This window comes from Eubalaena glacialis, chromosome 2 (assembly GCF_028564815.1).
Source record: "Eubalaena glacialis isolate mEubGla1 chromosome 2, mEubGla1.1.hap2.+ XY, whole genome shotgun sequence".
NCBI classification, from domain to species: domain Eukaryota; kingdom Metazoa; phylum Chordata; class Mammalia; order Artiodactyla; family Balaenidae; genus Eubalaena; species Eubalaena glacialis.
The window spans coordinates 78,354,245-78,380,763 of NC_083717.1; the positions used below are offsets into that span (position 1 = coordinate 78,354,245).

Sequence of the window (26,519 nt, forward strand, 5' to 3'; positions counted from 1 at the left end):
TATCGCGGCCTCTCTTGTTGCGGAGCACAGGCTCCAGACGCGCAGGCTCAGTAGTTGTGGCTCACGGGCCCAGTTGCTCCGCGGCATGTGGGATCTTCCCAGACCAGGGCTCGAACCCGTGTCCCCGGCATTAGCAGGCAGACTCTCAACCACTGCGCCACCAGGGAAGCCCCTCCCTGGCATATAAATTCTAATGAGCATATAAGATGATGATTAATACTAGTGGTCAACAAACCATGGCCTACAGGTCAAATTGGGCCTGTTTGGAAAATACTTTTATTGGAACACAGTCTCACTTAATTCACTTATATATTGGCTATGGCTGTTTTTGTGCTACAGTGGAAGAGTTGAGTAGTTGCAACAGACAATGTATGGTCTGGAAAGCCTTAATTATTTACTATGTAGCCCTTTTTAGAAAATATTAATTGATCCCTTACATAATGCTTTAATGGCGAAACAAAGGGCTGAGTTTGGAGGATGGTTAAGAAGTCTGTCTGCTTAAAGTTGTAAGATAAAGATAGATAAACTTTCAGATGAATAAAATGTAGCCAGTGAGTTATTTCTTCAAAGAAGTCCAGTAATAGTCATAATAAAGACTAAAAGAAGCATAAAACAATCTAAAATGTGAATAGGCAAATGTATTTCTTATACTCCTAAAAGTAAATAAAATGTCTACAAAAACTCTGATGTCCTGGAAACAGCATGGGCTTTGGAGTTAGCTACCCTGAGTTCAAAACCTGACTGTAAGATCCTGGGCAAATTGTCTAACATTAATGCATCTGTTTTGTTTGGTTATATTAATATTTCACAGGGTTACTGGGAGAAGTAAATAAAGCTTAAGTAAAAGTGAGTAGCATGGTTGTAGGCCCTAGAGAAAATAAAAACTCCAATTCATTTTTTTTCCTCCATAGGTTACCATATTCTAAGTATCACAAAGAATGAAAATAAGATGAGTGGCATTTTTTTTTTATTTCCTGGGCACAAACTCTTTCTCCTAAGTAAGGAGACCTCGTCTGCCCTGAATCCAAGACGGTTGAGTTGCAACTCCCAATGGCTAAGGTAAAATAGGATATTGGAAATAGAAAAGAGAATAGGCCCCCAGAGAAAGGATTGACAATTAGAGGCTAAATCCAAAGAGGAGTGTGACAGATTTAAACTGTATCAACCTAGACCAAGAATAAACAGAAAAATGCCAACTTATTCTCAGAGCGATTCAGCAGAAGTGTGTATATTTGTGTGCATAAACCCACATTTAGCATACAAACATCTACAGACACATATTGAGTGAAAGAAAAAGAATGCGTGTGCACCAATATGGTGAAATGTTAAATGATGAAACTCGATTAAGAGTAACTGGATGCTCATTGTACTATTCTGGTATCTTTTCTGTGGGTTTGTAATTTTTCAAAATGAAAACTTGGAGAAAATCAGACTAAATATCAAGGATCCACTAGCACACCATCAAATGTACCATCTCAGTTAATATTTACTGCAATCTTACTAAGCATTACGTACAGAGATTTTATGTTATACAGATAGCAAGCAGTGGAACCTAATTTGAATCTAGTTCTGTTGAAGAGGCTCTTTCCTCAATACAATAAAACTTCCACAATAGTCCAGGAACCCAATTACCATTTATAAGATTAACTTAAAAAAATATAAGTGACCTATAAATGAATTTGTGAATTATAATCCTAAAGCTGAGTTACCTATAGAATACATACTGGTAGGTTTTTGTACATATGCGTGAAATAAAGGAAGAAAAAGAAGAACAAACTTTTTTTTAGGGAAAAAAGTTTACTTGTTACCAATTTTACTGTTGATATACTTTTCTCCTTATTGTTGCCAAATCTGGAGATGTGGTTAGGAAATACCGTCTTCTTTTTCTCCAGTGAATATTAGTGCCAAAAAAGATATAGAAGTTGTTCTTCATTCAGCTGCCCTTCACTCAGCTGTCCTAATCATAGAAATAACCATTTCCCCATTTTACCTGTATCATGATCAAAATGATTAGGCAAAATAAATGTAGGAGAAATTGTTTCTTTTTAAGAACACAAGATGATATTTTATCCTGTTAACTAAAATGAAATGTTCAGTACTATAAGAAACACAAAAGAAGTTTAAGACAAGGTTTTCTCCACAAGGACCTGATAATCTAAGAAATAATACCCATGGAACTAATGGTAAATATGACTTTAAAAATCAAGGGCTAAACTATATATGCCTAACATTTTGATATTCTACCACTGACAAAATCATGCATTTTTCCTTTATTTGATCCTTTAAACATTTTGGTAAAACTAAAGTGCACATAATAAACTACTGAATTTTTTCCTAAAATAAAATTACGTATCAGCTCATATTATTGATTTTTCTGCCTGCCTGAAACAAATGAGAAGCATTATTGATCTTGTCCTGGAGGTATCTAAGGCAAAAAGAATACCCAAGTATCCCAGAGGATACAGAACTAGACAAAGCAGTTTTATTCTGCTGTCTTATTCAAGGCAGAATTAGTATTCTGAAATGACATAGCACTAAATTTCTTAACACATGCTTAGAGAAAAGAATCTTTTCTACAGTCATCTAGCAACTCCATCTGTGAAAAATATATCTAATTACCAAAGAATAATTAATAAAGGGTTATTCCTGAAACACTAAGATAGCCTATATTATTATTATTATTTTTTGCTCTTCGTATTCTTTTAATGCCTTTATATATATATATGAAATAAATTATTTTTCAAAGAAGAAATTTAGAGGCTTCAAGTTTATTATATTATTCTCTCTACTCTTCTGGAATTTGAAGTTTCTTCAAATTAATAAAATACCATATTTCATTTTATTTATTTATTTATTTTTTAAAACATCTTTATTGGAGTATAATTGCTTTACAATGGTATGTTAGTTTCTGCTTTATAACAAAGTGAATCAGCTATACATATACATATATCCCCATATCTCCTTCCTCTTGCATCTCCCTCCCACCCTCCCTATCCCACCCCTCTAGGTGGTCACAAAGCACCGAGCTGGTCTCCTTGTGCTATGTGGCTGCTTCCCACTAGCTATCTCTTTTACATTTGGTAGTGTATATATGTCCATGCCACTCTCTCACTTCGTCCCAGCTTACCCTTCCCCCTCCCCGCGTCCTCAAGTCCATTCTCTACGTCTGCGCCTTTATTCCTGTCCTGCCCCTAGGTTCTTCAGAAACATTTTTTTTTTTTAGATTCCATATATATGTGTTAGCATACGGTATTTGTTTTTCTCTTTCTGACTTACTTCACTCTGTATGACAGACTCTAGGTCCATCCACCTCACTACAAATAACTCAATTTCGTTTCTTTTTGTTAGCCTAGATTATTGTAATAAAAACCTACAGTAAGTTTCATTTTGAACTGCATATGACAAACCTTCAGCCTGAAGAAAAATTCTCATTTCTTTATATGGAACTTTAGTAGCCTATGCAATAATTTTTTTTTTTTAAAGTTCTCTCTTCCTCTTCATGTGCTTGAGAAACCCTGACTCTAAAATGTGAACTTGAAAAGGCTATTTAGAGAAAGTCTTCATGGTGATACTGACCAAAGTGTAAAGAAGAGGTATAAAGTAGTGGGCATGGCCAACATCATTTACTAAGGCAACTTCTTCTTAATTACATTGGAAGATACTGTGAATGTAATTTAATAGTAACACAGGAAAATATCCTATATTAAAATGGTGCTGGTAAGTAGCCAGGAAGATTCAAAATCACACTGCAGGAATTTGGATATTCTTTACCCTTAAAAGGGAAAGTATCTGAAATCTTGATAAATATAAACTTACTTCCTCAGAACTACTTTTTACCATTAAATGGCTTGGTCCAAATGCTGTACTACATATACTTGGATATCTATGCACAATCAGAGAAAATAAGGCCCTAATGTCAAAAATTTTTATCCTCATTTTATGATTAAAAATTTGAAGCACTTACTTAACACTAATTTGTTTTCTAGAAAAGATGGAGAGTACCTAATGTTGTAGTCATATATTTCAAAAAACTTAAAATATTTAATATGGACTCTTGGAACCACTGCTCTTTGTACATTCTACAGACCTCCTTAATTTCATGCCTATATTATATCCCTGAAATGGTATGCAGTTTTCATACGTAAGGGCAAGCAGCTGTTCCCAAATTTGTCTTTTTGAGAGGGGGAGCTTATTAATTAAAGATGTAGAAAGGTATAAAAAACAATCATGATAAAACAGAGTACATAAATTGTTAAAATTTCCCAGATGAATTCTTTTTTTTTGGCCGCGCAGCTTGCAGGATCTTAGTTTCCTGACTAGTTCCCGGACCAGGGATTGAACCTGTGTCCTCGGCAGTGAAAGTGTGGGGTCCTAACCACTGGACTGGCAGGGAATTCCTCTCAGATGAATTCTTTATACTGTACCATGTGTTCTTTTGTCACTGAGGGATAAAGAAAGAAAACTGTTCTAAAAGCAAAATTAGTATAGTATTATTATATTTGCAACTGCTCTTTTAATTTAGAAACATCACAGTACAGTTCAGCTGTGAGTCCATCTGAAGTTTCAGAGACAGGGGAATTGAAAATGACAAAGAAGCCTCTCACCTCATGTCACAACCAAATCAAAATCTCAGAGGGTGAAGGGGAACTCAGGGCAAAATATAAATGCTGGGCTTTAATAATGTATCAGTCTTCTGTTAACTTTCTACAAATGATTAAAAAACAGGCTGTAATAAATCTCGAATTTGGAAAACACAGACATTTGTGAAATAATTGTATTATTATGCAAATTCATTTACATTGAAATTCCAGGGATATGTTAGCAATTATCAGCAAGTTGTTAAAGAATTCTATCCTGAGAATCTCATTAGATAGCAATGCAAACTACAGTTATCATTCTGAGAACAAAGGGATCTTGAATGAGTAATCAATAGCAACTGGCAGAAAATGAGACATTAATTATGATCCTCTCTAGTGTTTTGTCTAAGACAAGATTTCATTAAATGCTTTGTGCAACCTGAATAGTTCCAAGTCATTACCAACATTTTGGACAATATATTAATTGGGGGAGGGGGTGGGGAGGGATGTACAGGGAAACAAAGTAAAAGAAAACCTGAGATGCTTCTATTTCTTTCCTGGGTCAATAAAAACACACCAGCCACCACTAGCCAACTGCTATGCTCATTCTTTTACAAGTCCCAAATCTTATAATCTCAACATGGTCTCTTGAAAATTTAATTATCATTTTCAATATTTAAAGTGTCATGCAGGTTTGAGAAGATAATGACAGTCATCCATCAAATGCATCCTGCCAACACAATCAGCCCCATCTTTCTGGCTTAAAAAGAGAAAAAAGAAAAAAGAGAAGAAAAGAAACTACCTATATACTATTAAATTACTAAAACATGGCAATCTTAGCAGTTTAAGTTTCTCAATCTTCCTTAATTATCAGTAAACAGAGGGAAATTTTACCATCTTATTATTTCATTTTCACTATTTTTTTTCTTTGAACTTTTCTCCTGAATCCTGTAGCAGCCAATGGAAAGATAACAAAGTAGGAAGATCTGGGATGTAGATTGATAAAAAAGACCTCCCAGAAATAAAAGAACTATGAAAAAACCCAGCAAAAATAAAAGCTATTTTAATATATCCAGTATTTAAATAATTTAAGAACGACTTAGGATTTTATAGGCTTCCATAAGGAGAGTCCCCACTTTCAAAAATGTTATAGGAATGTCTTGAAGGCAGACTCTCATGAGGTTAGTAGTGAGCATACTCTAAGCATGTCTTCTCCTAAGTGAGCAGTTTTTCTGACTGTTTGAATTTAGAAACTTCCTTGATAAATAGGGCCCTCTGGAAGACTTCCTGTAAAGGTACCAGTATGCCTTTGAGCCTTTTCTTTTATGAATACAAAGCAGCCAACTATGTGAGATGTTAACCAACATAAGAACAAGAGATAAGGAAATGTCATTTCTCTTTTGCTTCTGTGGAAATGGTGTTATGTAGTCCTAAGATTTTCAGCAGAGTTCTAATGCTTTGAAGCCACTCCCTTTCCATTTAATGTTAGCTTTCACATCTAGTAAATGAGTATGCCCTCTTTCCCATACCTTGCATTTTCAAGAATACAATTAAGGGTAACACAAAACCCAATATAGCACTAGGCCTACAGTTAGGCATGTAATATTTTTTGAACTGAAACATTCTATACTGGACATCTTTTTAAAAATTAAACTTTTTATTTTGGGAATTTTCAAATATAAACAAAAGTAGGAAAAAAAGTGTAATAAACCGTTATTTATATACCTTTCACCCAGCTTCAGCAACTGTCAGTATTCTGCTGCTTCTGCTTCATTTATTCTTCCATTTCTCAGCTCTTGTTACATCCCCCAAACTGACAACAATCCCTTATTAACATGTAATACCCAGTCTGTGGTCACCTCTTTTTTCACTTTTTTTCCCCAGGATGGTGTCTAATCTCTAGCCATTATTTAACAGACTCCTTTCTCCTGAAATAAGTTTACAAAAGAATAATGATCTTTGAAACAATATTCTGAAACAGCACTGAGTAGCACGAAAAATATAATTAGCAAGTTTTATGGAGGGAATAGGAACAAAGAAACAATGCCTCTTCCCCCTGCCAAGTTACCTCTGCATAATCTAACTCTCTCTGGCCTTTTAACAGAAGCAGGAAATTAAAACTGCCTACTGTTCATACTTCATGATGAGACATAACTCCCACAAAACAATTTATTTTACCTCTGCTCCAAACAACTCACAAAGCCCGGCTCACCCTGAAGGCAGCTGATGGCTTACTACCCTTTCCTGGATCGCAGGATTCAGATGCAAACATTTTTTGATGCCTACTGTGTGCCAGCCACTGTGCATGCCCTTTCACATGCTCTTTTATTAGTGAATCATCCCTTGGATAGCTTCAACATTTGATCCAACAGCCAGTTTTATGTCTTAACATTCCTGACTCCAACAATCCTCCATCACCATCGAATAATCTACTCCTGAAAAGGTGTTGGTATGGGGAACCACTTGACTTCTGAAATTTTGAAGTTCAATATTCAATTCTGACATAATCTATTCTTAAAGCACCATCACTCCCCTACTACTTATTGCACCTGTAAAACGTAAACAGAAACCTCAAACAGAGCTGAGAGACCAGAAGGGAGAGCTCTCACCACCTGTGACGATAACAGAGTCCAGAAGGAAGAAGAAAGACTCCTCTTCTTTCCTGACAAGGACTCAGTCAATGAAAAGCCATGAACTCTTGTTTACTCCAGCCCTCGCAATTTCCTTTTCGCCCTCTATAAAAGCATTCTCCTTTCCTTGCTGCGGGAGACTTGCATGTGGCTCACCATGGTTACAGACCTTGAATTGCAATTCTTTGCTGATCCTGAATAAACCCATCTTTGTTGGAGAAATATCTGGTAATCTATTTGTTTTAGATCAACATTTTGGTGGCCCATAGGGAGACCAGAGAAGACCCCCAACGACTCTGGGGCTGGTAAGCAAACAGGTGTGGTACTCACAATTGAGTCCATTTTGCTCACTGATTTTCTTGCTGACCCTGAGATTTGAAGGTATGTCTTTCTCCTGGAGCCATGTTCTTAACCTCTTTGTGTTTGAAGGTCTCCAGGCTTTATTTGGGATCTATTTTAAGGTTTCACCTTTCTGGTTAAGGCCTTCCTCTGTATGTGAGTACTTGTTTGGCACGCCAGTCTGATTTTGAGAACAGACTGGCTCAGCTAAAGCTGGCTGAGAAGCTGTCCACCCATTCCTTTGGTAACAGGGACTGCTTCACTGAAACCGCTTCAGTTGAGCCACTGGCCCATTCCTATGAAAGAGGGGCTGTTCTCTGGAAACTTGTTGAAAAATCTTTGGCCCCGTTCCTCTAGGACAAAGCTGTTTCCTTCGAACTGGATGATATAAGCTTGCTGGTTGTTTGAGTTTCAAGCTGTTTGAACTGAGCTGTTTGGGCAGTTTGAAAAATTATTCTTTTACTCTAGAGAAAAACCTCTGAGGAATGGGATCCCAGTTATCTAAGTACTTTGAGGGCACCCCCTCTTACAGGAACTCAGGCTGATTTTATGTTTAAGAACCTTCCTCAGGCACATTTTAAACTAAATGGACCAACCTGACCAAAGGCAATTTAGAATATCAATGGCCATTATGGGGAACATTTGAAATTCCCAACTTTAATCTCCTTTAAATTGAATTTGACTACAACTGCTCAAAAATTTTGAGAACTGAGGGGAATACCTTTTTTAATTGGTATTTTGAGGCTTCCCAATGTTATCAGGAGTCTGAAATTGCCTCTCTGCAAAATAAGATTTTAAGGTAAGATTTCTCTTCCCTTTTTCTCTGAAACTCTCCCTACTCCCTTTTCTTCTGAACTTGTCAGAACCTGTCCCTTCAAACTTAAGCCCTCTGAGGATCCAGAGGCTAAACCCTTAATTTCTTATATTCCCTGGACCAAAGCTGAACTGGGAGCCATAGTCAAATATTTTCCCAAAGTAACTAAAGATCCTCACAGATTTGCTGAAGAATTTAATATAGTCATTCAAACTTATCAACCTGGTTTCTCTAATTATATCAACTAGTTTATATACTTGTCAGTGAAGGCCAGACCCAGTACTGAAAACTGCTAATTGGGAAAATCCTGAAAGGTCTCTAGAATTACAACTGGGAGACCAGCCCACTAACTTATTATATGATCAGGCTCAGGCAATCACTAGGTGACTTCATCAAGCAATTCCTGGGGCTTTTCCGAATCCTGTTGATTGGAACAAATTCAGACTTGCACACAAAAATCTGATGAACCTGTTCATGACTATTACAATCGACTTCAAATTGTTTTTAAAGAAAATTCTGGTTTTCCTTCCTATGTTGATTCCACCTGAGGAGCTTTTAACTCTATGTTTATTAATGGGCTGAACCGGGACCTTTCCCTTCTGGTAAAAAGGACCAGGATGGAAGGGGAAACTATGTCCACTCCAGATTTAGGTAATCTGGTAAACCAGCTCTCTCACACTCTAGAGCAGTCACCTAAAAGGAAGATGAACAAAATTCTTAATCCTCAACTCCAGCAAATGAAAGTTCCTAAACAAAGTAAAAACCCTCCTAGTTTTTGTTATTATTACAAAAAGCCAGGACATTGAAAAAGAGATTGTTATAAATGTAAGTGCTTTAGGCACCTTTAGCTCTCTAACTAGCCTTTCCAACATCCTGCCAATTCTCAATGGTAGGGGCTCTGAGGAACTACAGGCGCTCTTCCCAATTCTCCCTCTTAATCACCTTGGAGAAATGTTTCTCCAGATTTGGGATGAATCTCTTCCAGTCCTAACTGACACTAGAGCCACAGTCTTAGTGCTCAACTCCACGACTATAAAGCAGCCCATGCCTCAGAGTACTGAAACAGTTCAAATACTGAGGATCTATAGTGAAGCTCAAGAGTTCCTGTCTCTGAACCTATTCCCTTCTGTTTAGGCCCAACAGGCTGAATTATATGCTCTTACGTGGGCTTGTACTTTAGCCAAGGACAAAGTTTGCCAATATTTATACTGACAGTAGATATGCTTCTCAGAGTAGCTCATGATTTTCAAGTGTTGTGGAAGCAACATGGCTTTCTTACTTTCAGCAGAAATAAAATTAAAATTTTTAAAAATTTAAATAAAATTTAAAATTATTAGATGTAATACTTTTACCTGCCACTTTAGCTATTATTAAGATTATGGGGCATTCTAAACTTGACTTGCTGGAGGCTGAGGGAAATCACCTTGTTGGTATTTCCAAAAGAAATGCTGCCCTCAAAGGCACCAGCAGCAGCCAAATCTCTGTCATGGTCCAAAGGGATACTCCTCCAAAAGATAACTCAGAAAAACTGGCTAGAGGAACCCAAAAATTGGCCTCAGAAAAGGAAAAACAAGATTAGAAATTCAATAACTGTTGGTTTGATAAAAAGAGAAAGCTCTGGTTTGGACCAAATAACAACCCAGTCCAAGCCAAGAGTCTAAAATTCCCACTCCTTACCACTGTATATGCTTTAAACTACTGGTCTACTGACAAAATGATAACATTCATGAATCAATATTGCTGGGGAAATTAAAACATGTATAAAACCATATAGATGAATATCAATAGTAATTTCTGGTCTCCAACCTCAGATGGATCATCAACACCTCCTGAAAAGCTTTTTACTTGTCACTAAAGAGCTCATGGAATTAGAAGAAAACTTCAATAAGGTCTGTTATTTCAATCAAACAACAGATGCTCTAATCCCTCTAGTATAAAAATTCCAGTAAAGTGAATGTCTAGCCTCTACTCAAACATAGCCACTAAGAGGGAAGTCACTATTTACCAAGGTTGAATATTCCATCCTCTATACTAGGAGAATATTCCTTCTTATACTACGTTAAAATCAGAATTGCTTAACTCCTACATATTGCCCAAAGTTTTAACCTTAAAAGTTATAGAACAACCCAAATTATGCTTCAAATATTTGAAGATGCTTCTCAAGTTACTGGTGTCCTCCCTTCTTAAAACTAAATAGCCCTCTGTCCTTCAATCATTCTCTATATGCTAGAGTTGCAAGTTACTTTACTATTTGCAAATAGTAAAATGTATTTCTAACAGGCGATTATGCCTGTTTAGAAATACATTTGCTCAGAATGGTATACAACATCAGCTTCCTGGCTCTAAATATTGTGTTCTAATAATTTAGCCTAAAGCTAAGGTCTCTATCATTAGGTTTGTTGTTATGTAAAGAAATATCCCAACTGCTGTTTAAAACAACTAGCTTTAATTAATCATCCTGGGGAAACATCAGGTTAGTTTAGGATTCACTGCATATGAAAACCCTGATTCGCTTAATTGTCAGAAACACATACCTGCGTTGGAAAAAAATCATGCTTTGATGGAATATTATGCATTGCCTGGAGTACGGTCAGTTCAGTTAAGGGCCAGATAGAAAACATTTAAGCTTTGTGGGCCATATTGTCTCTTTGTAACTACTCAATTCCATTTTTGTAGCAAGAAAGAAGCCATAGCCAATACATAAATGAATGAACATGGCTATGTTCTAATAAAATCATTCAAGGGGTTGAGATATGTGGCTGGCAGCCACAGTTTGCTGACCACTGGTCTACAGCATACCTTTCTAGGTTACCTGATTCTCATTCTATGGGAGCTATTTTACAACTCTCTAAATTGTAGATAACTAGTAGCAATGAAAAATAATTCTTATATGTACATCTGAAAAAAAATTCTGTCCAGTAAAGGGATGAAAGACCTTTCCCCACCCTCAATACCTCTACCACCCTGCTCCAAAGGAAAAAAAAAAATGTTTTGCCTCTCTGTTTGAATATTAATTTCCATAATTTTGATCTATGAATGTGTCTGTTTTTGGATTCTCCTTTGAACTGTTTCTAACACCTTACAGATTTCTTCACTGATGAGATACAATCTATATACATGTTCATTTGTATAGCTATAGGACAGTCATGATTTTATTTTTAAAAAATTATCTCTTAACACCTGCAATGTGCTGTTGTTATATAACTAAGATCTGTCTAAACTACCTATCCCACTGTTCTTGATATGTAGCCTAGAGCAATACCATTTCAAATAGTTTCCTTGTCACCAGTTTATAAATTCTCTAGCAAATCGTAAACTAAAGCTTAACTTTTCTAAGAAACACCTGTATTTTTTATCATGCCTCGTGTCCAATCCCAAACCCTTACAGGATAAAACATAAACTCTTTGTTTAGGTATCCAAGCATCATCCTTACAGTTCACACATCTCACACTGTTTCCCTAAATAAATATTCCATTCAAGCCAAGTTAAAATGCTACTATTCCTAGAATACACATTCACTTCTTTTTTCATTCCAAATACATTCATTCAAAAGGCGTTCATTGTGGTAACCGGGATGGGGGGTGGGGTGGGAGGGAGGTCCGAGAGGGAGGGGATATATGTATACATACAGTTGATTCACTTTGTTGTACAGCAGAAACTAACACAACATTGTAAAGCAACTATACTCTAATTTAAAAAAAAAAAAGGTATTCATTGATAGCTTCTATTTGTCAGGCACAGAGCGAGGCGCTGGAAATACAACAAACAAGCAGCCACTGACGGTGCCTTCACAAAGCTGATACTTTTGGTGGGAGAAAATTAAGGAAGAAGCAGTAAGATGTGCTGAATATTACTGCTTCTATTTTATTAGTCATATGTTCTCCTTCCCCAAGATGTTCTCCTGTCTACTCTGTCAAATTTTACCCATCCTCCAAGATCTCAGTGTTCTGTACTTCCTTTGCAAAATCTTCTCTGTATCAAAATCACATTCATTTCTCTCTCTTCTGAGTTCTAACTTACATTTGTGCTACTTGAGATTTAATACGGATCACCTTATCATTTTAGTTAATTTTCTGTGTGTACACTGTTGGTCTTCCCAACTAGAATGTAAGCTTCCTGAAGACTGATACTAATTCTTTTTTTCTGTTGCCTGGCCCAGTTTCTTATACATGATAAAATAAGCAAATACTTATTGATAAGATTCGTTATCTTTTAAGCAAGTTTTGTAATGTGTGAAGTTTTTTTTTTTTGGACATTTTTTTACCCAGTGAGAAGAAAGCATGAGAAAAAGATGAAACATTTAAATTGTAAGTGAACTTGGTCTGCTTAAAAGAGAAGTGGCAACAAATTTCTGTAAATTGGAAATGCTATAATTTCTAAGGGTACAATAGTCCATAGGGAATAAGGGATCCTTTTTATTAAAAATAAAACACTAAGATTGCAAAATCTGGTTAATAAAATGTTAAAATACAATGAATACATTATGTTGTGCGATACAGATCTGTGTAATATGTCCTATTAAATCAGTGCAAAACTCAATATTTGATTAAAAGTAGGTCTGAAATAAAGCACATCATCTGAAATACATCTTAAGGAATTTATTTTAAATTTATAGAAATTTGTGGCCCTGAACCAAGATGGCGGGGTAGAAGGACGTGCTCTCACTCTCTCTTGTGAGAACACAGGAATCACAACTAGCTGCTGGACAATCATCGACAGGAAGACACTGGAACTCACCAAAAAAGATACCCCACATCCAAAGACAAAGGAGAAGCCACAATGAGACGGTAGGAGGGGCGCAATCACAGTAAAATCAAATCCCATAACTGCTGGGTGGGTGACTCACAGACTGGAGAACACTTATACCACAGAAGTCCACCCACTGGAGTGAAGGTTCTGAGCCCCACGTCAGGCTTCCCAACCTGGGGGTCTGGCAACGGGAGGAGGAACTCCTAGAGAATCAGACTTTGAAGGCTAGTGGGATTTGACTGCAGGACTTCGACAGGACTTGGGGAAACAGAGACTCCACTCTTGGAGCGCACACACACAGTGTGCGCATCGGGACCCAGGGGAAGGAGAGTGACCCCAGGGGAGACTGAACCAGACCTACCTGCTAGTGTTGGAGGGTCTCTTGCAGAGGCAGGGGGTGGATGTGGCTCACCGTGGGGACAAGGACACTGGCAGCAGAAGTTCTGGGAAGTACTCCTTGGCGTGAGTCCTCCCAGAGTCTGCCATTAGCCCCACCAAAGAGCCCAGATAGGCTCCAGTGCTGGGTTGCCTCAGGCCAAACAACCAACAGGGAGGGAACCCAGCCCCACCCATCAGCAGTCAAGCAGATTAAAGTTTTTCTGAGCTCTGCCCACCAGAGCAACAGTCCTCAGCTATTTTAAGCTGAGGAGTTTGGGAAACTGACAGAACCAGGAAGGTCACTCTGATGCCCTCCACCCCCACCCCAGCCCTTCTTCCCTGAAACAGGCTATCCTCATGTGAGATGTGCCTTCCCTATATCCAGAGAAAAGGAGCATCCTTATGTCCAAAGAAAAAGGGATGTCAAGAAGAATCCTAACAAACAGGCCTTACTAAGTTTCCCCCAGTTTATAATTACCTCATACTTCTTAATCTATATCATATTCATCCATAATGCCTACTCTTCATCAAACTTAGCATGAAAGTACATAGGTCTGTTTCTTTTGGTCTTCATTTCCTGATGAAGACTTCTGTGTCATGCAAAACTTATATTAAATGAATATGTAAGCTTTTCTCCTGTTAATCTGTCTTTGTCAGTTTGCTTTTCAGATCCAACCAGGAACCCTAAGAGGGTTGAAGAAAACTTTCCTCCTCTACAGAGTTAAGACTTTTTTATACACTTATGGATATCTCAGGCTAGATAATTATTCCACTGGTCTCATCCTTTAGGGTTTTCTCTAAGTATGCTGTCAGAAATTACCCCATCAAGTAACTGTTCAACCTCTAAAATTGTTAGTTGTCACTGGCTAAGGAAACCTGTCCTCCTTAAGAGAAAAGTATTACTGGGCGGGTGGTGGGGGGAGGAGGAAGAAAGAAGGAAAAAGAAAGAGAAGTAGCTACACCATGGGTATCTTTTATGTAACAGCTTGTAGTCATGTTACCAACTAGAAATGATCCTGTTCTTGAAATTATCATAGAATTACAAGTCTAGAAGGGACTGGAAATTTGTTCATCAACTGCACTTAACCTTGTCACAAAAAGAAAAATTGGAGAAGCCTTGGGTAACCTTATAGATTTGTAGGAGTTCTTTTTATATCCTGGATACTAGTACTTTGTCAGATGTATGTTTTGCAAATATTGACTCCCAGACTGTGGCTTGTCTACTCTTTTTTTTTAACCTATGCTTTTTAATAAGCAGAAGTCTAATTCTGATTAAGTCTAATTTATCATTTTTTTCTTTTGCAGTTTTTTTCTTTCTGTATTCTGTGTAAGAAAGCTTTGCTTACCCCCTAATTGAAGAGAGACTCTCCTATGTTTTCTTCTTAAAGCTTTGTAGTTTTAGCTTTTACATTTAGGTCTAGGATCCATCTTGAATAACTTTTGCTTTCAGTGTAAGAGAAGGACTAACATTCATAATTTTCCATATGAATATCCATTTGTTACTGCACTTTTTATTAAGAATCTTTCCTTTTCCCATTGGAATACTTTGACAAATACTGTTGAAAATCAAATGAACTGCATAAATGTGGGTGTGCTTCTGGGCTCTATTCTATACCAGTGTCATATTTCTCAATCACACCAGTACCATGCTGTTTAATTACAACAGCTTTATACTACATCTTATGTTAGAGTCAGGTAGCATAAATTCACCAACTTTGCTCTTCACTTCTCAAGACTGCTTTGGGTATTCCAGGTCATTTGTTTTTCTAAAGAAATTTTAAAATTAGCTTGTAAGTTCCTATACAAACACAAAGAATCTTGGTAGGGTTATAATTGGGATTGCATTTAATCTACGGATCAATTTGGGAAGAACTGATATTTTAAGAATATTGTCTTCCTGTTCATGAACATGGTACATCTTTGCATTTGCTGAGGTCTTTTAAAATTTCTCCAAGCAAACTGTTTGCTTAGCAGTTTTCAGTGGTCTTGCATGTCTTCTAACATTTACTCTTAAGTATTTAAATAAAGTTTCTTAGATGCTACTATAAATGACATTTCTTTTCATTTAATTTTTTTAAAAACTAAGCTGTTCTTTACATACAATAAAATGTTCAGATCTTAAGTGTATCACTTAATCAGTTTTGATGAATGCATATTAAGACACAAGACATTTCTGTCATCTCAGAAATCAGTTACCTTCACAGTAGAACACCTCTCCCAGTGGCAACCACTGATTTGATTTTTATCAACACAGGAGAGTTTTGCCTATTATAGCTGTTCACATAAATGGAGTCATACCGTAGTTTTGAGATTTGGCCTCTTCCACTCAGCATAACATTACTGAGATCATTAGATCATTCCGTTTTATTGCTGAATAGCATTCAACGTATGAACATAACACAGGTCATTTATCCACTCTCCTGCTGATGAATATCTGGGATGTTTCCAGTTTTAGGCTATAATGAATAAAGATGCTATGAACATTTTCGATGAAAGCTTTTGGTGAACAATGTTTTCATTTTTCTTGGATAAACACCTGGACGTAAACCTGTGGAGTCATGGAGTAGATGCATACTTAACTTTATAAGAAATTGCCAAACAGTTTTCCAAAGTCATTTACCATTTTACAGTCCAACTAGCAATTTTAACTTTAGCTTTCAAAAAATGTTAGCTATTTTGAACAACAAAGTCCTAATGTATAGCACAGGGAACTATATTCAATATCCTGTGATAAACGATAATGGCAAAGAATATAAAAAAAGAATGTCTCTATGTGTATAACCGAGTCACTTTGCTGTACAGCAGAGATTGCCACAACATGGTAAATCAACTCTACTTCAATAAAAAAAAAATAAAACAAATTTTTAGCTATTCTGGTAGGTGTGTATTGTCACGTCATTGTGGTTTTAATTTTCATGTACCTGACAGCTAACAATGTGGAGCATTTTTTAATGTGCTGACTGCCCGTTTGTATACTGTCTTTTGTGAAGTGTCTGTTGTACAAAATTGGATTGCTTCTTTCTTATTACTGAGTTGTCAGGGATCATTATATAGTCTACACTTAAGTCCTCTGTCAAATATATGTGTTGCTAATACCTTCTCCCATTCTGTGGCTTCTCTTTTCCTTTTCTTGATGGTGTTCTGGGATGAATGCAAGCTTTAAATTTTAATTAAGTTCAATTCATCAATTTTTCTTCCATGTTCTATGCTTTCTATATCTTCCATAAAAAATTTTTGTTTATCTTGAAGTGGTAAAGATATTAATCTATTTTTTTCCCTTTCAGCTTTATTATTTTAGCTCATATTTAAGTCCATGATCCATCTCAAACTTATGTTTGTCTATGATGTAAGTTAAGAGTTGAAGTTCTTTTTTTTTTAAATATTGTTTTATAGTTGTTCCAGCACCATATATTAAAAAGAGATGTTTCTTTTCTTACTGAATTGCTGGAGTGCTCTTATCAAACACCATTTCCCATATAGGGATGGATCCCTTTCTGGACTCTATCCTGTTCCATGATCTATTTGTCAGTCTTTATAAGAAAACTACGCTGTCTTGATTATTATTGCTTTACAGGAAGTCTTTAAGTCAGGTAAAGTCCTTCTTCCTTTCCTTTCGAAGATTCTTCTGGCTCTTCTTAATTCTCTGCCTTTTCAGATCAACTTTTAAATAATCTTGTCAATGTTTTATAAAGAGCCTCCTGGAATTCTGACTGGGATTGCATTAAATCTATAGCCCAGTGGAACTAACATCTAAATGATACTGAGTCTTCCAATTCATGAACATGGTACATGTCTCTATTCATTTAGATCTTCTTTGATTTCTATCAGCAATATTTTATAGTTTTCATTGTTGAAGTCTTATCTTTTTTTTAAATTTTTTTTTTATATGAATGGCTGGATTTTTATTTATTTATTTATTTATTTATTTATTTATGGCTGTGTTGGGTCTTCATTTCTATGCGAGGGCTTTCTCTAGTTGTGGCAAGCGGGGGCCATTCTTCATCGCGGTGCGCGGGCTTTTCACTGTCGCGGCCTCTCTTGTTGCGGGGCACAGGCTCCAGATGCGCAGGCTCAGTAGTTGTGGCTCACGGGCCTAGTTGCTCAGCGGCATGTGGGATCTTCCCAGACGAGGGCTCGAACCCGTGTCCCCTGCATTGGCAGGCAGATTCTCAACCACTGCGCCACCAGGGAAGCCCAAAGTCTTATCATCTTTTGTTAAATTTATCCCTCTGTATTTTATACTTTTTGATGTGACTATAAACAATACTGTTTTTTTAAAATAGAAGTATAGTTGATTTACAATATTGTGCCAATCTCTGATGCACAGCAAAGTGACTCAGTTATACACATATAGACATTCTTTTTTTATATTCTTTTCCATTATGGTTTATCACAGGATACTGAATATAGTTCCCTGTGCTATACATTAGGACCTTGTTGTTTATCCATTCTAAATGTAATAATTTGCATCTACCGACCTCAAAATCCCAGTCCATCCCTCTCCCTCCCCTTGGCAACCACAAGTCTGTTCTCTATGTCTGTGAGTCTGTTTCTGTTTTGTAGATAGGTTCATTTGTTCCATATTTTAGATTCTTCATATACGTGGTATCATATTGTATTTGTCTTTCTCTTTCTGACTTACTTCACTTAGTATGATAATCTCTAGTTGCATCCATGCTGCTGCAAATGGCATTATTTTGTTCTTTTTTATGGCTGAGTAGTATTCTATTGTATATATGTACCACATCTTCTTTATCCACTCATCTGTTGATGGACATTTAGGTTGCTTCCATGTTTTGGCTATTGTGAACAGTGCTGCTATGAACATTGAGGGTGCATGTATCTTTTTGAATTATAGTTTGGTCCAGGTATATGCCCAGGAGTAGGGCTGCTGAATCATATGGTAATTCTATTTTTAGTTTTCTGAGGAACCTCCATACTGTTTTCCATACTGGCTGTACCAACTTACATTCCCACCAACAGTATAGGAGGGTTCCCTTTTCTCCACACCCTCTCCAGCATTTGTTATTTGCAGACTTTTAAAATATTTATTTATTTATTTAGGCTGCACCGGGTCTTAGTTGCAGCACACAGGATCTTTGTTGCAGCATGCAACTTCTTAGTTGCAGCATGTGGACTCTTTGCTGCGGCATGTAGTTCCCCACCTGGGGATTGAACCTGGGCCCCCTGCATTGGGAGCGCGGAGTCTTACCCACTGGACCACCAGGGAAGCCCCTGTGGACTTTTTAATGATGGCCATTCTGACCGGTGTGAGGTGGTACCTCACTGTAGTTTTGATTTGCATTTCTCTAATAATAAGTGATATTGAGCATCTTTTCATGTGCCTACTGGCCATCTCTATGTCTTCTTTGGAGAAATGTCTATTAAGGTCTTCTGCCCATTTTTCAATTGGGTTGTTTGTTTTTTTGCTGAGTTGTACGAGCTGTTTGTATATTTTGGAGATTAAGCCCTTGTCTGTCTCATCATTTGCAAATATTTTCTCCCATTCTGTAGGTTGTCTTTTCTTTTTTTTATGGTTTCTTCTGCTGTGCAAAAGCTTGTAAGTTTGATTAGGTCCCATTTTAAACAATACTGTTTTGATAATTTCAATTTCTAATTGTTCACTGCTAGTATATAGAAATATAATTGACTTTTTGAGATTGCCTATGTAACCTGTGACATAGCTAAAAGTACTTATTAGTTCTAGAAGTGTTCTTGATGATTCCTTAGGACTTCTCATGTACACAGACATATCATCTGCCAATTCAGCTGAATTTATTCCTTTCCTATTTTATGCCTTTTTCCCCCTTGCCTTATTACACTGGCTAGGACATAAAATTCAGGTAATGAGAGTGGAAGTTCTTACCTTGTTCCTAATATTAAAGGGAAAACATTTAATCTTTCACCTTTAAGCATGCAATTACACTTGAAAGCTATAGATCTTTCATGCAAGTCTTTTTATCAAACTGAGGAAGCTGCTTTCTATACTGAGTTTGTTGAGAGGTTTTATCATGGATATTTGATTTTGTTGAATACTTTTTCTACATCTTTGGAAATGGTTTTCTTCTTAAGTCTGTTAATGTGTTGAACTACACTGGCTGATTTTCAACAATTAAGCCAAACTTTCACTTCTGGTACAAACCACATGTGCATTTTGAGGATCAGGGTGTTGCTCACCTTGTAAAATGAGCTGCAAAGTGTTCCCTCCTCCTCTGTTTTCTAAAATAGTTTGTGTAAGATTGGTATTATTTTTCCCCGTAAGCATTTAAAAGAGTTCACCAATGAAACCATATGACAGTCAAGCTTTCTTTGTGAAAAAGCTTTTGAAATGAATTTACTTGTATTAATAGATACAGAGCTATTCAAACTCTGTTTCATCTTGTCCCCTTTTGGTAAGTAATATTCAAGAAATTTGCTTATTTCACCAAAGTTGTCAAATTTATTAAGTTATTCCCAACACTTCCTTATTATTCTCTTAATGTATATATGATTTACAGTGATAACCTCTCTTCCATTTCAGATATTGGTAATTGGTGTTCTTTCCCCTCCTTCTCTCTCCCCCTTTGTTTTAATTAGTCTAGCTAGGACTTATTAATTTTATGGGTCTTGTCAAATAATCAAAGTCTGGCTTTGTTAGCTTTTTCTATTATTTGTGTAATATTACACTGATTCCTGCTCTTATTTGTACTGCTTTCTCCCTTCCACTTATTTTGTGCTTCTTTTTCTAGCTTCATAGGGCAGAACCTCAGGTCATGTACTGTAGATCTTTTTTAATACAAGCATTTAGGGCTACACATTTTCTCCAAGGCACTGCTTTAATTGCACCAACACATTTTGCTATATCATATTTCATTATAATTTAGTTAGAAATATTTTCTAAATTCCTTTCTGATTTCTTTTTAAAACCATGGGTTATTTAGATATGCCCATGTCTAAATGAAACAGCCCTTTCATTTCCAAATATTTGGTGTTTTTCTAGGTAACTCACTGACTTCTAATTTAATTCATTTGTGGTCAGAAAAAATACTTTGTATGATTTTAAACCTTTTCAGTTTATTGACACTGATTTAAAGATGAGCACAGTGTTCAATCCTGTTGAGTGTAACATGTACCCTTGAAAGGGATTTATATCTTCAGTCGTTGGGAACAGAATTTTTTAAGTATCAGTTAGGTCACAGTAGTTTATATGGTTCATTTAGTTCTATGTCTTTACTAAATTTTTGTCTAGTTATTCTGTCAACTGCTAAGAGAGGTATTCAGACCTTCAGCTGTGACTGCGAACTTATCTCTCTCTTTAATTATACCGATTTTTGTTTCATTTATTTTGAAGCTCTGTTATTAGGTGTATACACATTTATCATTGTTTTATCTTCCTTCTGTATTGACTTTTATCATTTTATCATTATCAAATGTCTGTATATAATGAGATTGACTGTAATGGAAAAAGAGGATGGTAAAGAAGCAAATGGTATGGGTAAATTTCTAAGTAACAGTTAACTGAGTTTTTAAAGTTAACTGTTATTTTTTTCAAGGGTATAATATCTTAACTCTGATGAAAATTAAGTCCCTTGGGGAAAAAACAAGACCCTGCCTCTTCTTGGCTGAAGACTTTGAGAAAAACTTACACAAATTTGAATAAACACTTGTTTAAGAGGCAGCAATACAAACTACCATAATCATAAAAGGATTTTTTACTTCATGGTGACAGTTATTGAAGTATTATACCTATTGGGGGTTTTTTTTTGGACAGTTAGTATTATTCTTATTTTTTTAGAATTATTTTTTATTGGAGTATAGTTGATTTACAGTATTGTATTAGTTTCTGCTGTACAGCAAAGTGAATCAGTTATACATATACATATACCCACTCATTTTTAGATTCTTTTCCCATATAGGGCATTAGAGTACTGAGTAGAGTCCCCTGTGCTATACTGTAGGTCCTTATTAGTTATCTATTTTATATATAGTAGTGTGTATACATCAATCCCAACCTCCCAATTTATCCCTCCTCCCATACCTATTGTTAATAAAGATGTTGGCTTCTATGCTCTGTGTTGAACCAAAAAAAATTCAATTGCAGAATGATCTATCAATGTTTCCAGTAACACTGCTACACCAGTTTCCTTTTAATGGCTCATCAGTTATGCCATTGCCGTGAAGGTAATATGAGGAGACTCATTTAGCAACATATTATTACATCATCTTAACATGAAGTAAGGCCCATCAGGCATTATTAAATTAGTCTGAATTTTGCAGTATGTCAGCAGCATTTTATGTACATTAATAGCAGAGTTAAATGTTCCTTGGGGGATTCTGTTGAAGAAAAATGATTTCAAAGTGGTGTTTGGATATAATTTTGTAGTCACTATATTTTCTTCTATTATCATTGTGTGGTTAAGATTATTATGTTGCTTGTGACTAGGTAAGATAAAATGGCAGCCAATTATTAATTGTTTGGTGTATTTTTTTCTTCTCTGACCAATTATAGTAAATACAGTTTGGAATACAGGTTTTTCTTTGAATGGGAGTGATACATCTTTTTAAACTCTTGAATTTCCTGGGTTTACTACTTAGGCCTCAAATCAGCTGGTGTGAACCATCATAACTTCTCCGGGCAACTACAGCATAGCCAGAGCTAAGTAACAATAATAAATAGCAAAGCCATTGTTCCTTTCACAGTAAGGAATACTTTCACTTATTTTAAGAGCCCTCTGGTCTTCATTGATGTTATTTATCCTTGTTGCAGTATAATCTTCTCTCATCTGTGCTGAATTTTGGGCTTTCTCTTTGGGGCTCATGCATTGCTTCCATGAATTCTTCAAAAACAAATCTTTCCCTGACTTGAATACCTATAAATCTTCTTGTATATAGGAATATTGTTATTTTATATTTCATACATTCCCGTAACCTTGTTCTCTTTTCCTTAGGCCTGCCTGATCTCTCCAACATGTGATAAATAATTATTAAAAAGCAATCTTACAGTTTCTTCTTTTTTAATACTCCATATGTGCTTGTATTTGGAGTATACAGAGGAACTGGGTTTCTCAAAGCATAATCCCCAGTCGAAGTGAATTCAAATCACCTGGGGTACTTGTTAAAAATAGAAATTCTCAGGCCCCTCCTTGACCGAACAAATTAAAATGGGAGGGAGGTAAGGGATTCTTACCTGCAGTATAATTACATCAAGGTTAAAAACATCAAGCATGAGTTTAGAAGGTTTACCACTTGCTAGATGTACGGCATTGAGCAAATTACTGATACCTCTGGAGAACACTCATTTTCTAACCTGCAAAATGGGTGCTGTTAAAAGGAGTAAATGTGGGAGTTCCCTGGTGGCCTATTGGTTAGGATTCCGGGCTTTCACCGCTGAGGGCCTGGGTTCAATCCCTGGTCGGGGAACTAAGATCCCGCGGGCTGTGGGTTATGGCCAAAAAAAAAGGGGGGTGGGCAGATTAAATGTGTAATTCAATGCCTGGCTTAGTTAGTGCTCAGTAAATGATAACAATTATTATTAGAGTGCTATGCATTTAGGTTTGAATAAATGTTTTGATATGAGAATTAAATCTGGTATAAACACATTAATCACTGGTAAAAACTGTTAAGATTCATCTTTGCAAAATTGGAGAATTACATAAATGGAGCTTATCACTGATTCTAACTAAATAGCAACACCTCTGCCAAGGGAGTATAAAAAATGTTAAGTGAAAACTCATTAATTAATATAAGCATTAACAATAATTTAACAGCTGCAGCTGTAATTTCAAAGACCTTACAATAGTTTTTTTCCCCTCAAGTTTAGCAGTAGTGTTAACATTAGACCAGTGGTTCTCAATCTTTTGGTTTCTTAAAAATAATATTAAGGACTCAGAATAGCTTTTTTTGGTGGGTTATATGAATCGAAACATTTAAAAATATGCATTCATTTTGTAAAATACTTTCCCTTTCAAGTACATGCAGTTTAGCCTTCAGAGACTTACAAAGTATGTGGGAAAAAACTGCTAATTCTATTTTTCAAATGAAGAAGTCAATACAGAGATGGGATTTAAGGTTAAATGCCTTATCTTAGAACCACAGGTCAGTAACTCGCAGAGATGGGATTTGAACCTAGGTATTCTGATTCTGAAAGCCATAATTATGGGAGAGGTATTAAATGAACTAATATTGTTAGTATGACAGTTAAGTGCCTATGCCTAAAATTAGGGGGGGGTCTCATGAAAGGCATGCAGACAGCGGAAAACTAATTTAATATATTCTGCCTTTCCTTTGTATGCTTTTTGGCTTGATTCTGATGGGAATCTACAGGCAAACTGAGTGTTTAGGATTCTCAGTGTAAAGATGTGGGGAAAGAAGCAGAGAAAATGGCCATTAGTAGAAATGCAACATGTTAAGGAATATGCAAGAGCTGAAAGAAAGTTTCCAAGTCAAAGAGACTGTAGGAAGCTCAAAAAATTGGATGTAGATTTGCAAGCAGCACTTTGCAAGAAACCGCCCTCAACAGGAAACCCCTTGTGTCTTGTCACTTTAGCAAAGCTATATTATAACTACCCTTAAACCAGGCACTCGCCATTGTCTGGTCATCTCTGGCCCAAGCAGTTTTCAGATCTTTTGATGACACAATACCTTGCCTAACCTGTTGGTTCTTCCCATAGATCAAAGAAGAAGAAATGAAGAATAAGTAATTAACAGATGACCAGACCTCTCCCCTAGTTTCCCCTTTAGTAATCTCATGAACAAACTGTGTGAACAAACTTGTGAACAAGACAGCATCTAAAGAAAGATCACAAGAAGTCAACAAGACTACATGCAGTGGGGGATGGCAATGACTCTGATCCCTTATCTCAATGATTAACTGAGATTACTTCCTCTTTTTTCCCCTTTAAAAACTGTCTTGGCTGAGCAGAACCTTCGGAGTTGGTTTTGGGGGTACACAAGTCTGCCTTCTCCCCAGATTGGCAGCTGTCTGATTAAAAGCAATCTTCCTTTCTACCAACACCTGCCCCTCAGGTATTGATTTTCAGCAAGCAGCTAGACCTGAGTTTGGTAACAGGTTGAAATGAAAGTACTTCCAACATTAGTAAGTTTAACATAGGATGGTCAAGCTACACAGAGCAATTTTATGTTCTTCTTGTACTCTATCAGCAACACTGTTCTTTTCATGAGGAAATAAACAAACATCATTTTCAGAAATAAGCATTTTGGAAGAGGGTAGGAAGCTAACTGCTACTTTGCCTCCAGTTAAAATGGAGGTGAGTTATGAAATTCTTTCATGATAGAGAAAGACAATCTGACGAACTGTGGAAGGGAAACCATTTTAAGCAGAGGAGCAGAAAAAAAGAAAATATGTTTAATTACTAAAAACCCACCACATTTAGTCACAAATTAAATGCACAAATAATGGTGAAATAAATTGGAAAAATTTCTACCTCCTCTGTTAAAGTCTTTATCTATGTGTTAAAAAATTATCTCATTGCTTTTGTTATTTATTAACTTACCTGACAGCCTGGTAATCCAGTATCTCTGCTGTACAGGGAAAATGAGCCTCTCTCTGACGTTTTTCCTGTAAAACAAAGAAAATAGCTCTGACACACAGTCAATTCAACTTCTAGACCATTCATGGAAGTACAGAGAACAAATGAGAAACAAGAAGACAAAAATCCAATAAATAAGACTTAAAAAGCTCACTACCATTCCAGTCATGTGAAATAATGAAAAAAAAATATTCAAAATAATGGATATCTATAGAGCCAATAGTATGATTCATATACCCACAAGTGAGAATGTTTTCCCATATTTGCTTCAGATTGAACACTCTCCCCTTTCCTTCTCTCTCTGAGAAATTGAAACAGTAAAGATACAGTTCACATCTCACCCCAGACCACAAGGTAACCACTATCATAAAACTGGTATATGATTCCCATGTATATTTTGAATCTTTTAGTACATATTCATGTATTCAAACAATATACATTACTATTTGTGTTTAATACATTTAAACAGATGGGATTACATGGTATATATCTTGAGATAGATGTTAAAAGTAAACACCTAGTTCATTCATTTTTTACTGCTATAGAATGTCCCATTATACAAATAAAACCACAGTTGATCTATTCTCCTACTGAAAAACAGAAAAACAGTTTCTGCTTTTTTTCCTAGTTATCATGAACAATGCTTAAACAAATATCCTTGCACGTCCTATATACACATAAGAGTTTCTCCAGGATAGACACAAAGACGTGAAACTGCTGGGTTAAACAATGCACACTTTCAACTTCATAAGTATTACCTTTCTCTGAAGTTGTCATGCCAATTTATACTCTTCCCTGAAATGTATAAGAATTCCTGTTGGGATTATATTTACAGTTCAAAAGCTGATGGCTAAGTGTATCAGGAATGGTATAGGCCAGCTCTAGAGGGAGAGCAGGTGTCTCACAGTGCTGACAATTGACAGCAGTGTTCTTACTCGTTTGCTTTTCAGTACACATGAGTTTAAGTAAGTTCAGGAAAGCCAATTTTCAAATAGTATATAGTTTTAAACGAACAGTCTTTCACAAATAGACATGTTGCTTAAAAAGATTTCTGCAAGGATCACAGTTTGATGTTAATATCAAAGATAGAGATACAAGTAAAAATGACAATGGCAGAGCTAATTCTTTTTCTTCATTTCAGGGTAAAAAAAACACAATGTAATTAAATCTGACAAGTTATCCAAAATATTTAAAATTATTGAGGCTATAAGAAGTCACCATAATTGTATACTATACACTGAGATATCAGCTTGTGATTATATAAAAATGTATAGTTTATTAATTTAAAAAACTGCACACATAGATGGGATGCTCAAAATTGTTTACTGATAGGGTGCATAATTTTAAAAAAATTAGAGACATATGTACTAATATTCTATCATTTTCATTGATGTATGCACCCCACTGATGTATTCAACTGGCCAATTGATGTAGAAATCTTACAACTCTGAACTTGGCATCTACTGAACCTTTAGATATACAAAATAATTCTTGTAATAACAA

At 36.1% G+C, this 26,519-nt stretch overlaps 1 protein-coding gene across 3 annotated transcripts in view; it reads right to left on the reverse strand.

Annotated features, from left to right (window-relative positions):
* TCF12 (transcription factor 12) overlaps nucleotides 1-26,519 on the reverse strand; it is a 371,138-nt gene that overhangs the window by 89,066 nt on the left and 255,553 nt on the right. For all 3 annotated transcript variants that reach the window (XM_061180287.1, XM_061180286.1, XM_061180288.1), the window contains one exon: nucleotides 24,981-25,045. In XM_061180287.1, the coding sequence (XP_061036270.1) occupies nucleotides 24,981-25,045 (65 nt within the window). The remainder of the gene's footprint in view (nucleotides 1-24,980; nucleotides 25,046-26,519) is intronic.